Below are 13,239 nucleotides of genomic sequence, written 5' to 3'. Positions count from 1 at the left end.
CATATAGTATAGATTAGCAAAAGCAGAAATTAGTATAAAACATGAAATAGTTGAAAAGTGAAAGATAGGAAAATAGCATAAATTAGCATAAGCATAAATTAGTACAAAATCAGAAATTGTTGAAAGGAAAACATAACAAAAAAGCACAAAATAGCACAGAGAGGTGATCATTTTGATATATGAATTGCTAAAATTGATTAAAGTTTGCAGAAGGGCTTTGTAGGTAGTTACTGTCTTTGTAGCAGACAAAGACAGTGAATTAGCAAAGCTACACCGTTGCTAATGAAATTTAGCAAAGGTATAGCAGAATTCAGCAGAAGCAGACGTTTGTGTGCAACCTGAATTATTTGACAAAGTCAAAAAGTGAAACAGAGCTTAAGAAATACCATAATTAGCACTAGAAAATCCCTGCAGAAATTTTACGGGCCTGCCAAAGTRTGCACGTCGGATTTTTAATAAAGCGTCCGGATGCTAAAAATTAGCAATAATGCTAAAGAAAGCTGCAATATAGTCAATAACCTGCRGGGAGTCAGAAGCATGTTCACTAAGCTGTACTTGTACCATTTAGTATGTTGCATCAGCTAAAATGAGTCAAAATGTTAATRTTAGCATGATGGCTATCAGTAGTGTGGAGCATCACTAGCATGTTGACTGTCATTAATTAGTCCATTCAGTATATGAAACATTGGTAATAAGTAAGAAAAGCGTTCTGATGCTCAACATTAGCATCAATGCTAAGCTGAGCTAAATTGTAGTCAAAAACCTGTTGAGAGTCAGAAACATGTTGATGAAGCTGTACTTGTACCATTAATTTTTTTTAAATTAATGCATAAGGTGAAATTTGCCAAAATGCTAATCTAACTCGCATGATTGCTATCAGTATCCTGTTTGGCATCACTAGCATGTAGGTGAAAGTAGCCAAAATGCTAATCTTAGCATGATTGCTATCATTATCATGTTTGGCATCACTAGCATGTTCACTATACAAAATGTTGCTGATAAGTAAGAAAAGTGTTCTGATGCTTAATATTAGCCTCAATGAGCGAAGTTGTAGTTCAAAAATGCTAATGCTCTGGCTTCTGCAAGTCGTACAACCCGTGATAATTGCTAATACTATCTCCCTGCCCAAGGCGATGCACTGACTAATGCGGTATTACAAGTCAGTATTACACACTCTGTTGAGTTGTATACTGTTTATCCATCCATCCATCCATTTTCTTCCGCTTATCCGGGGTCGGGTCGCGGGGGCAGCAGCTTCAGGGGGGAGGCCCAGACTTCCCTCTCCCCAGCCACTTCTTCCAGCTCCTCCAGGAACCCCAAGGCGTTCCCAGGCCAGCCGAGAGATGTAATCCCTCCAACGTGTCCTGGGTCTTCCCCGAGGCCTCCTCCCGGTGGCACGTGCCCGGAAYACCTCACCAGGTAGGCGTCCAGAAGGCATCCTGACCAGATGCCCGAGCCTCAACTGGCTTCTCTCGACGTGGAGGAGCAGCGGCTGTTATACTGTTTATCATTAAAGTGTAATGACTGCAGCTGTACCCAGATCCATCACCAAATTTCTATGGCTGATCTGATTCATTGCAACAGTACAACAGCTGAACCCAATGGTCAACAAAATCCATGTTTTTGCATCCACCTGAATAATGTGTAGTTGCGCCACTCCTCCCCTCCCGTGATCGAGCCGCAATTTTTTATACCACATTTGTGTGGGTGCACGCAGCGGTTCGGGCCGCATTACGGTTGACGGAAGRAAAATAAATAATAAACAGACATTCTATTGGGTGAAGAACAATAGGTGCCTGCCTCCATGCATTGCTATGGGCAGGCCCCAATAAAAGAAGTAAGTGAGTCGCTACTAATATTTATGAGCATCACATTAACTTATTCATAATGTTTGGCCAAATTTCACTTTACTAAAATAAAGTTGCAGAGAACACGTTACATTTAGCTATTTTTATGAATATKAGATAAGGAAGAGTGTTTGGACCTTGAGATCCCTTTCCTATCTTGAATCTCAAGACTGTTACTCAGTTACTTTTACTTGAGTAATTTTTTTGGGAAAATATACTTTTAAAGATAATTTTATTAAACATACTTTAACTTTTTCTAGTAAAATTTCCATATAACCTACCTACCTTTATTGTTGTTTTTCTTTATATTAGCCTTTAAATCCCAGAAGGTAAACACAACTCTCTCTATATATCTGATCATGACGTCTTTGTGAAACAATCAGAAATTCTGATCAAACTTTTAGCCTTTTTTAGTGATATTTTTAACTCTTGAGTAATTTATTGGATGGCTACGTCTTACCTTTACTTTACTTGAGTAAAAATATATTTAAGTAGTGCTACTTTTATTTAATTGCACATTTTGGCTTCTCTACCCAGCTCTGGTTATTTTAAGTCACATATTTGAGCGTGTTAAAAATTAAACGGTTTCGAGCTTTTGTTTTGAAAGGGACACCGAACGGATGTTTTTGCACTTCCGCGTTGTGAGAGATCAAGACTCGAATAGACTACTTTCTCCATCTAAACTCTTCTTAGCAGGTACGTTAACATTTGCTGTTTCTGAAGACAGCTTCCGGACCTCTTCCTAAACTGTGTGACGTTTGTCCGACTTAGTATTTTAAATATTTAGCTGGATTTTTCATTAGTTTTTGTTGGTGAAGAGTAAGAGTCCCAGTCATTACAGAGCACCTAGCATGTTAGCATTAGCACATTGACTTTTACCTTTAGAAATGAGGCGACTCTTTATTCAGAGTGAGTGAACTTTGCCCTCCTATTAGATCATGTCTGACCTTTGAGGTCTTTGTAAATCGTGTTTTGAGGCGGAATGTTCTGTGTTGTTTGCAGCAGCATCCCTGCATCCAGACTGGGAAACACAACAGGACAGAGGTGTAATGTCAGCTGTCCTCCCCCTGTTGCTGCCGGGCTGTTGATCCTCTGTTAAACCCTCTCCACCATGGCTCTGGGAGACAACCCTCACCTCCTCCTGGGCAGGATCCGCTTCTTGAACAGGTGCATCGAGAGCTTCAGGAGGAGTGAGCCGATCCCTGAGAGTTTGTGTTATGTTCCCAAAGAGGTCTGCTACAAAATCTGCAAGGATTCATCCTCCAGCTGCTCTGCTGCTGCCGGAGCTGCTGCTGGAGGATCCACTGTGGGGAAAACCCTCCTGGCTATCTTTGAAAGCCCTCATCAGGTTCCACACAGCAAGAAGTCGTGCAAGTACAGCATAGAGCCGAAGAAAGGGACCTGCATCAGAACCACAGGGGAGGAGTACTGCAACAGCCAGGGTCTCTGGGTCAAAATAAACAAGGTGAGCTCATCATGCTTCTCCATTAGTTAAAACAGAAAAGAAACATCCTTTATTGTCCCACAATTAGGGATGTACCAATCCACTTTTTTCATTTCCAGTGCAGATATCAGAGGTTTAGTATCGATACCGATCTGATACAGAAAAACCGCGCTGAATTGGCGTGAAATGTTTATTTTTTCAAAGAAAATTGAACAGACTTTTCTTWTTTTAAAGACAGACATAAATTATATAAATAAATTACAAATTTATTTGATAACTCTGCACCAGTACAGCACACTTGAATACACCAATAGCTTCACAAGTTTGGTCCAACATGTAAAAACAACAAAATTTGTTCAGTCACTTCCGATACCAATATCTGAAGKTTATTATCAGCAAATACCGATCCACTACACAAAAACAGTGCTGAATTTACTTATATTTTTAAAAACCCATATATAAATGGACTAAATTATACATTTATTTGACAAATGTCCACGAATGCAGCACATTTTAGAAGGAAGCGTTTGCAGCTTGGTTTTGTATGATATCCGTCAAAGTTGTGATATTTGGAGAAACATTTTGCTGATGTTTTTGACGACCCAATGACGGTCTTCTGTTCCCAGGAGCAGCTGGAGGAGCTGCGGCCCGGCCAGGACCTGGAGGAGGGCTGGATCCTGGTGTGTAAGCACACRGAGGGAGGCGACAGGCTGGTTCCCGTGGAGTCGCCGGAGACGATCAGCCGGCAGCAGCAGCTCTTCGGCTACGACCACAAACCCTGCTACAGGTGGGAGCAGGTGGTGGACGTGGAGAACGCGCTCTACATCGGCTCCAAGCCCAAAATCGCAGAGTGCGACTCGGTGGCTGTCCAGAAGCTGAGGTGAGCAGAGTTGTGTGAAGCGACTATTGACTGTTAACGAGGTGGTGAGTTTAAACGCTACCTGCACGTTTCAGGTACGTTCCTCCCACCTGGACGTACGAATGCGACGAGGATCTGGTGCACTACTTCTACGACCACATAGGAAAGGAGGACGAGAACCTGGGCAGCGTGAAGCAGTGCGTCACCGGCATCGAAGTGTCTTCGAGCTCGGTGAGCGACAGATGATTAACTATTKCTTTATTTAGGTTAATGYGTAGGCCGGTCGCAATAAATCAATAATTACATGATCATTTAAACTAACTCGATAATTTCCATTTGCATGACTCACTGTTTTTCTATTTCTACTAAAATCTGATTACATTTTCCTGCTGTCCCTGAATCAAACTGATGTTTAACGACAGGAGGATCCCAGCGGCGGGGTGACCTGTCTGACCGATGGCGACACCGAAACCTACTGGGAGAGCGACGGCATGCAGGGGCAGCACTGGATCCGCCTGCTCATGAAGAGAGGCACTGTGGTCAAGTAGGAACCTGCTGTCTGTCGGGTTATTTATGTTTGAAGCTCAGCTGGTGGCGTCTTCATAAGGAGTTGGCAAAAACTGAGCAATATTAGGAATTCACACAGTGGTGACATTATATCACTTTGTCACCTTTTTGGTCAATTAAAGTGTGAATTGAATTTATTTGAAAATATTGTGCAGCTCAGTCTCTACTCCCTCACAGCATTCAGAAAGTTTATTTTTGGTTTATTTTCTTAMATTTTTTTCAAGTTTAATCCTAAACTTATTGCTTGGATGCATGTTGGCCGGGTGCAATAAGAATTAATCAAATGATAAATTTAAACAMGCCCAATAATTTCCATTTGAATAATTTATATTTTTTTTGTCTTTTTACCAAAAACTGGATGATAAAAGTTTTCAGTCTGGTTCTTTGGTCTCAACTGGCCCTATTTTTTAAGAACAAATTTGTTTCATAATTAATTTAATTTGTTGTTTCTTTTGTTTTGTTTATTTATTTTAGATCTTTAAAATGTTTCCCAGTTCAAGTGTTAAATGTTTGTTATATTTTAAAGTTTATTGATTTTTGAGAATGTAATAATTTGCATTACTTTGCCATTTTTGTGATATTACTTAGAAACGGTCTCAAAATAACAATTTTGTCATTTATCACAAAAACCTCTGGGACAATTTACTGTCCAGAAAAATTTGTTATTGTCAGAGGCCTAGATGGATGTTTTAGTTGCTTTTAAAAGTCATTCAAACTCTTATTTCAATTGTATATAAAATAAGTAATGTTTTTTGCATTTTATGTATTAATTTAAAAAAAAATTGCCACTGACTTTCCAGCATGTCTTTAACTAAGACAGCATGTACCAAGATTTCCTGCAGCCTTTTGTGTTACGAAGCTKCACAGTCTGGTTTCCTACCAGGAGTTTTGCATTTTTAGTCCTTCCCCTCAAAAAAAGAAACCAAACAAATCAGAGCTCCATTTACCCAGAAGCCATTTGCTAGTATAATTAAACATGCAAACACATAATCTGCAGCATACAGAGAACTGACCATGAGGTCATCATCAKGTTTATTAGTGTAGCTCATTTCAGYAACAAGGCAATTTACAGTATCATAAAAACACAAAGTTGTAGAACACAGTCAACAATTGTCAAGTGCATTCGATACACATTAACAAAAGGACTTTAACTTATTTTTGTTGATTTATAAACTAACTACACTATTTTAAAGGCTGTTTCCTGAGCTACAGGGATCCAATTTAAGGACTTGGGTGATTGCTGTTATTCTATTTTTTTCTATTTTTTATGCTGCAGCTGTCTGATTTTTTATAGTAAATACACTTTTGCAAACTAATGCGACTAAAGATAAACGCGTGGACGAGTTTCTCTTGATTTTGCTGATACATTTGTCATTTTTAGCCCTGCAAATGTTCTTCAGGCGATAGAAGGCCAACTTTGTAACTACCTTTATGTGTCTCTGAAGGTTCAGGTCACTTGTTTCTAGCTTTAATTGATTCCTACAACTGAAACCTTAACAATGACCCAAGAATCAGTGAATCCTCTTTTCTGTCAAAGGGTTTATTGTTTATATTTTCTTCCAACAGTAAGCTGATATTAACTGTGGACTCAACGGACGACAACTACATGCCCAAGAGAGTGACGGTTTATGGAGGAGAAGGAGACAATCTGAAGAAGCTGAGTGATGTCACCATAGACGAGTGAGCTTCAGCCAGTAAACTTTATTTACCTGCATAGATTAGCAATATAACAGCTGAATTATTGGTGCTTTATGTGTTTTATWTGTGAGGTGAAGACCATCTCCATTAATACRCCAGAATTGTTTTTGTTTTATTTTATGTCTTTCTGTTCTCATTTTTCTTGYAGCAATCTGATTGGAGAGGTGTGCGTTCTGGAGGACATGACTTCTCATCTCCCTGTTATTGAAGTTCGAATCGAGGAATGTAGAGGTCAGTCTTTTTTTTTTGTTTGTTTGTTTTTTACTTTTATTTGTCCAGAAAGCCCCAGATATTACCAGTTGTTTTCCAAGTTACACATTAAAGTTTAGCATTAAAGAAGAAAAACATAAAGAAAATCAAGGAAGTYGGAGACTTTGTGACACAGAGAAGTCTAAATTAGTTACAGAAGACTTTCGAGTAATATGAAGATTATTCCCAATGTTATTCTATTCAATTCRGAAGATATATTGATTGATTGTAAATCACAAGAATCTCCTAGAAATGCACTTAAATCAAATATAAATGTGACAGTAAATGTTCGTATATGAAAATAAACCACTGTTATTTATCRAATATACTSATGCATTCTGTGAATAACTTGGTAGAAAATGTTAACAGCAGTGATAYAGAGTTAAAAAAGAGGTTTACAGGAATCAGAATGCATATAAAGTGTCATCATAATCAATAATGCTCAARAATTTCACCTGAATGAGGTTTTTGGTGGATGTGCAGTTAAAATAGGCYGTATTTTGATGATGAAAATCCAGTCTAACCTTTCTAAATGTTTCCTTTGTCCAGCCAGAGGCCCAGTATATCTGCATAAAGGTAGACGTTTCTGTCCTGAGTTATGAATAAAAATAGAAAATAAATCAGGCCAGAAATTGAGCCTAGCRGAACTCCTTTTAAGATCCAAATGAACTCAGATCCATMTGTTGTTCTGGTTGAAAGGCAACTTGTGTATTTGGGCCTAAAATTTACAAATCTATAAAGTTTGGAGATAATGATGATGAAAAAACATTTCCAGAATTTAAACCAAATTTTAAAATGATTTCYATCTTCATTAGAGGTAAGAAGAAAGTATYTGTTTCAGTGAATCCTAAGTAAAGCTTTCCAACTGTTTCACAGATGAGGGGATCGACGTCCGAATTCGGGGTTTAAAGATCAAGTCGTCGTGTGAACGGGATCTGGGTCTGAACGCCGATGTTTTTCACTCCTCCAATCTGGTCCGTTACCCCCGTCTGCAGGGCACGCCGCCCGACATCCTGTACCGCAGAGCGCTGGTGATCCAGAGGTGAACCCGCTGCGGTTTMCGTTCTGCTTCCTTCAGCTGGATCAGTCCGTGACGCATCAGTTTGCTCTTATGTTTGGTCTGCTGCAGGTTCATCAGCCTTCTGGACAATGTGCTGCCTCACCTGGTGCCAGCCTGGGACTACAGCCTGGGAACGTTTAACCAGATCAAAGTGAGTCGGTTTGTAGATGTTCATGTGGTGAACAGCAACTAAAACCAAACCGTTTGTGGTGGCCGGCTCCTGATAAACCCAGCAAACAAACAAACATAGGAATAATAGACAGTTAAACAGGTTGAGCCAGAGAAGATTCACTTATTGAATTTGTTTCAGAAATAATAATGGGAACATAAGTGAAAATATATTTTTTAACTTTAGTAAACAGGGTCTCTTCTGTACACAGAAAATCCAAGAGATCAAAACTAAAAACASCATCAGGGGGAATGAAGCTTCTCTTTTCAAAATGCTTCTTCCTCCATTGTCAACAGTAGAAGAGTCAAAATTATTTTTTCTGCTGCTGCTTTTTAACCTCATRACTAAATCTGAAATAAACAAAACCGAAACTCAGAAACTGGAAATATCTTCCTGCTTTAGCTGCCTAATTTGGCGAGAAGTAGAAGACTTAAACGTACTGATGAAGGAAAAAACATTGTCCTGTTCTGTAGTAACTACTAGCTAGTAAAAGTAGCTGTTTCAATAAGAAAACATTTAGTTGCTTAAAATGCAGCAAAATACGAGTTTCACTTAATTTCTAGTTTGAAGAATTAATCCACTTGGGTTGCTAGGTAACGGAACTGGGCGTGGCTTGAGTTGCTAGGTGATGGTTTGGGCTGCCTGGGGTTGCTAGGTAACGGCGCAGTGGAATGTGACTCAATAATCAGGTTTTTGAAACGTCTCATTTTCCAGACAAAAAAGTCGGCTGGGTGTTTTTTTCTTTTAAGCTCCTGGAATGTTTTTAGGAGTAGAAACACAAATGGAAGCATAAAAACCTGAGAAATGTGTCAAACAAATGTTTTCTCTTTCCTTTTTTGTGTGGTTTCATCTCTGTGTGTGTTCTCTAGAGCATAAAGCAGTTCCTGCTGCTGTCCAAGCGGCGCTCCGCCCTCATCATCCAGTGCCTGAAGGACTCGGAGACCAGCAAGCCGAACTTCATGCCTCGCCTCTACATCAACAGACGGCTGGCCATGGAGCACAGAGACAACCCGTCTCTGGACCCCAGCTGCAAGAACGCYGTGTTCAGCCAGGTCTGGGTCAGAGGTCAGAGGTTCGGCTCATTCAGACGTCGTTACCGTGGTCTTATCTTTACTTTCTCTGCTCCTGAAGGTGTACGAAGGTCTCAAGCCGTCCGACAAGCATGAAAAGACTTTAGATTACAGGTACGTGTTCTTGGCCTCGTGTTGCTCTCGAGAGAGAGGAGTGCGCCATATTGTGGCGCACTCCTCCATATTGTCATATTGTCTTGTTTACGGCAATAATGGTGAAAAAAAAATTTATTTAGTATTTTTTTCGTCTGATTTTTGTGTATATTTCTGTATAAATATATTTCTTATTCTGGTGACATGTAGGTCTCTCACAACAACAAATTTTGCTGGACGATAAATTGTCCCAGAAGTTATCGCAATAAATTATAATATTGTTGTTTTGAGACCATTTTCAGTACTGTAATGGCATAATAATGCAAGAACACAATCTCAAGRATAAATAAACTTTAAATTCTAATGAACATTTAAATAATGGACATTTTAAATATCCAAAATAAATAAACAAAACAACAGAAACAACAAATAAAATGAATTATGAAGTCTCTGTAAACAAAATKATCCTTCAGAAATAGGATCAATGAAGATGTTTGTTATGCAGATTTTGGTGGAAAGAAATTAAAGAAAAAAATTATAAACTACACAAATAGAAATTGTGTTTGTTTTAATTTACCATGCGATTAATGGATTTAATTATTGTGACAGCCCCAGTTGCATATTCATTTAGCCAAATCAAATACTAAAAAAACAAAAAACAAAAGTTTGATCACAAACAAAGATGTTTGTTTCGTCTCGTCAGATGGCCGGCTCGCTACGACCAGTGGTGGGAATGTAAGTTCATTGCTGAGGGAATCATCGACCAGGGCGGAGGATTTCGGGACAGCCTGGCAGACATGTCGGAGGAGCTGTGCCCCAGCTCTGCCGAGTGTCCCATGCCTCTGCCGTTCTTCACCCGGACGTCCAACCAGGTAGCGGATCTGACCTCGTCACTGCTGCCAAACGTCGGTGAGCCTCGCCTTTCTGAAACCGTCTTTTGTCCATCAGGGAGACTTTGAGGCCAGAGATTACTACGTCCCCAACCCGTCCTGCAAGAACTTCCATAAATACGAGTGGATTGGCCAGCTGATGGGTGCAGCTCTTAGGGGGAAAGACTTCCTGGTGAGTCAACCTGCAATCCTATTGTAAGATAGTGGGCGCATCAGTAAATCTGCATCAGATTAATTTTGGGATATTGATGATCATCTGATACTTACATGTGCAGCAGATCTTATCTACCTCGGCAGAAGTCTAAAAATCAACCACTGTCTCCTTCGTCTCTACTATGAGAGAAGTTTTTGTTTACATTTTCTTTACAAAATGTAAACAAAAATGGAGTAGCGTTGTAGGATTTCTCTTTTGTCGTTGGACCATKATCCATTTCTCCAAATGCTTTGGAGAACTGGTTTGGTTGTATTTACCCAGAATGCCCTGCACTATTAACTTTAATGCTACGAGTTTACTCTCGGATTTAAAAATAGTTGCCCGACTCTAATGTTCRGTCATAGAGTTGACCTGAATTCAAATTACAAATAAATAGAAGCTTTAAGCATCTGTGTCAAACAATATGGCCGCCTTGGAACTATGGAAATCCAAGGACTGCAAATTCAGATTTTTCAAAAACTAAATCTTGAGAAACCAAAGATTGAATTAATCGATACAAATAATGTCTCGCAGCCCTACTTTGGRCCATGTTTTAATTTAAAATGCCAAATCCTTGCTGCAGGTTCTGGCTCTGCCTGGCCTGGTGTGGAAGCAGCTGACAGGGGAGACGGTCAGCTGGAGCAAAGACTTCCCAGCAGTCGACTCGGTTCTGGTGAGGACATCTAACCAATGCAGATCCGCTTTCCCATGCCGAACTGTAAATTTTGCAGATAATTTCTAGTCTTTGTTGGGTTTCTGTAACTTTGGCTTCAATCTGCGATCAGGTAAACTTGCTGGAAGCCATGGAGAACATGGACAAGGAAACGTTTGAGTTCAGGTTYGGGGAGGAGCTGGTCTACACGACGCCGCTGACCGACGGCCACATGATGGACCTGATCCCAGGCGGCAGCAATGTGCCGGTTCGATACGAAGACCGCAAGGAGTTCATCCGCCTRGTGCAGAAAGTTCGGCTAGAGGAGAGCAGGCAGCAGGTCGGAGACAAACTCCTCTTACTTCATGACTGTTCACGGTTTCCTTTGTTTCGTTGTTGATTTCTGTTTTTCTCTGTTTGCTGCAGATTGCAGCCATGCAGGCAGGRCTGCTGAAGGTGGTTCCTCAGGCCGTACTGGACCTGCTCACATGGCAGGAAGTGGAGAAGAAAGTGTGTGGAGACCCGGAGATCACAGTGGAAGCCCTGAAACGGCTCAGTAAGTTTTACTCACTATCTGGTGTTTTCTGTCATTATTAAGCATTTAAACCGAAATGTTTAAAATTACACGGCAACTTCAGGTAGGCCTGTCGCAACAAGGAATGAATCAACAATATTATCATTTATCGTAACATCTGGGACAATTTATCATCCAGCCAAATTGGTTATTGTGACAGGCGTAACCTTCAGAGGAATATACCGTACATCCAGGATGTCTCTGAATGCTTGCATAAATGTAGTTTTTTTTTTTTTAAAGAAACATGTTTTGAAAGATTGACTTCTTGTATTGGCATTTAGCTATAGGATCAATATCTCATGAAACAATAAATGTTTTGMATGTTGAAAGTGTCAAAACCTGCACAGATATTTTTTTAACATGATTAAAATGTTTTTTATTTATCGACCAGCGCGCTACGAAGACCTGGAGCAAAGTGATGTCAGAGTGCAGTACTTATGGGAGGCGCTGTCGAACTTCACCAACGGTTTGTTCCCTGTTACATGAAGATCATTCTTTACAGGTTAACAAGACAGAAATGAATTAAACACTTTGCTTTTTGAATTTCTAGAGGATCGCAGCAGGTTTCTGAGGTTTGTGACGGGTAGAAGTCGTCTTCCTGCTCCAATCTACGTCTTCCCTGACAAACAAGGGTGAGCACGACTGCTATGTTCAGGGGTTATTTCTGCACAAAAGTGGAAAARCAGAATAATCCCAACTTGTTTTTGTTTTCTGATTCAGGTCGGACACGACTGACGCACTTCCACAGTCGTCCACGTGTTCCAGCACCTTGTATCTACCCAACTATCCAAGGTATGACCAGGTTAAGGGCCTTAGGTTTCATTTTTACCAGTTTAACTCCTTAAATGTCAGTTTTAGCTTCMCCTGGTTCAATTTCTGTAAAAACAAATATATGTATCATACTAATCAAATTTTACTATCTAGTTATTAATTGGTTAATCAAAAAAATAGTCAACAGATCATCCATACGTAATGTTGAACAGAAAGAACTGAGCTTTTCACATGTTGATTTTATAAGTATCTTTTGCTGCTACAAAAGATTAAAGGGATGCAACGTTGTATTCTTGACAATAGAATTTTTGTTTTCTTATTAAATAACAAAATTTGTCTAAGTTGTTAACTGAAAAATCTGCAGAATTAATAAATAGAATAATTGATTTCTAAAATTGTAAAAGCTAAAAAWRTTTATTTTATTATTGTGAATGTATATTTATATTATGTAGATAGATCTTCTTTAGTATGTTTTTTGTGCAAAAGCGCCATCTAGTGGAAGTACTTGAACATAAGCAAAAAGAAACTGAACATATAAGCAGCCATTACAAAATAATTGTTAGTTGCAGGATTTGGTCAAGGTGCTATGATGACTGTTTCTCTGCTGATTTCTTGCCTTAACTGTAAATACAAAATGGCCGAACACTAAAACTCCTGCTCTCCTCTTCAGTGCCAAGGTCTGTGAGGAAAAGCTGCGCTACGCTGCGTACAACTGTGTGGCCATCGACACCGACATGAGCCCCTGGGAAGAGTGACCTCTCTGCGCCGCCTCACTGAATGCTGCTCACTATGCGGAAAGATGCACACCGCCATGTTTATAGCCACATCTGTACAACTGCCAGTTAACAATAGCTGTATATATTAAACGACTATGAAGAAACATGAACCTGACTCACTGATGTTTAACATTGTCTTATCTTCAAATGATAAGTTTTAATAGAGTTCTTTGAAAGTGTTTTAAATAATTTCTCATCCAAGCAGTTAAAACAGTGTTTTAGATCTGAAACTTTAGTTTTATGAGTAAAAGCCTAAATTTCACAAATTAAATCATGACACAGATGGTAGATTATCAATTATATTTTCACTTATCAGGTATGGCTGGG

At 39.5% G+C, this 13,239-nt stretch overlaps 1 protein-coding gene across 2 annotated transcripts; it reads left to right on the top strand.

Annotated features, from left to right (window-relative positions):
• Positions 1 to 2,340: 2,340 nt before the first annotated feature.
• Positions 2,341 to 13,022, top strand: hectd3 (HECT domain containing 3). Of its 2 annotated transcripts, none has more exons than XM_008434648.2 (20): positions 2,341 to 2,543; positions 2,853 to 3,312; positions 3,918 to 4,171; positions 4,246 to 4,381; positions 4,573 to 4,694; positions 6,284 to 6,397; positions 6,564 to 6,646; positions 7,541 to 7,706; positions 7,794 to 7,875; positions 8,763 to 8,945; positions 9,025 to 9,077; positions 9,760 to 9,928; positions 10,005 to 10,118; positions 10,723 to 10,812; positions 10,925 to 11,131; positions 11,218 to 11,347; positions 11,757 to 11,831; positions 11,916 to 11,997; positions 12,086 to 12,157; positions 12,807 to 13,022. In XM_008434648.2, the coding sequence occupies exons 2-20, from the start codon at positions 2,959 to 2,961 to the stop codon at positions 12,889 to 12,891; spliced, it is 2,571 nt and encodes an 856-aa protein (XP_008432870.1). In that variant the 5' UTR covers positions 2,341 to 2,543; positions 2,853 to 2,958; the 3' UTR covers positions 12,892 to 13,022. The 2 variants fall into 2 exon arrangements, with proteins under 2 accessions (XP_008432870.1, XP_008432869.1); XM_008434647.2 differs by having other exon boundaries at positions 2,850 to 3,312.
• The last annotated feature ends 217 nt before the right edge of the window (positions 13,023 to 13,239 follow it).

Source organism: Poecilia reticulata, linkage group LG17, assembly GCF_000633615.1.
Source record: "Poecilia reticulata strain Guanapo linkage group LG17, Guppy_female_1.0+MT, whole genome shotgun sequence".
NCBI classification, from domain to species: domain Eukaryota; kingdom Metazoa; phylum Chordata; class Actinopteri; order Cyprinodontiformes; family Poeciliidae; genus Poecilia; species Poecilia reticulata.
This window is presented reverse-complemented; position numbering and strand designations above follow the sequence as displayed.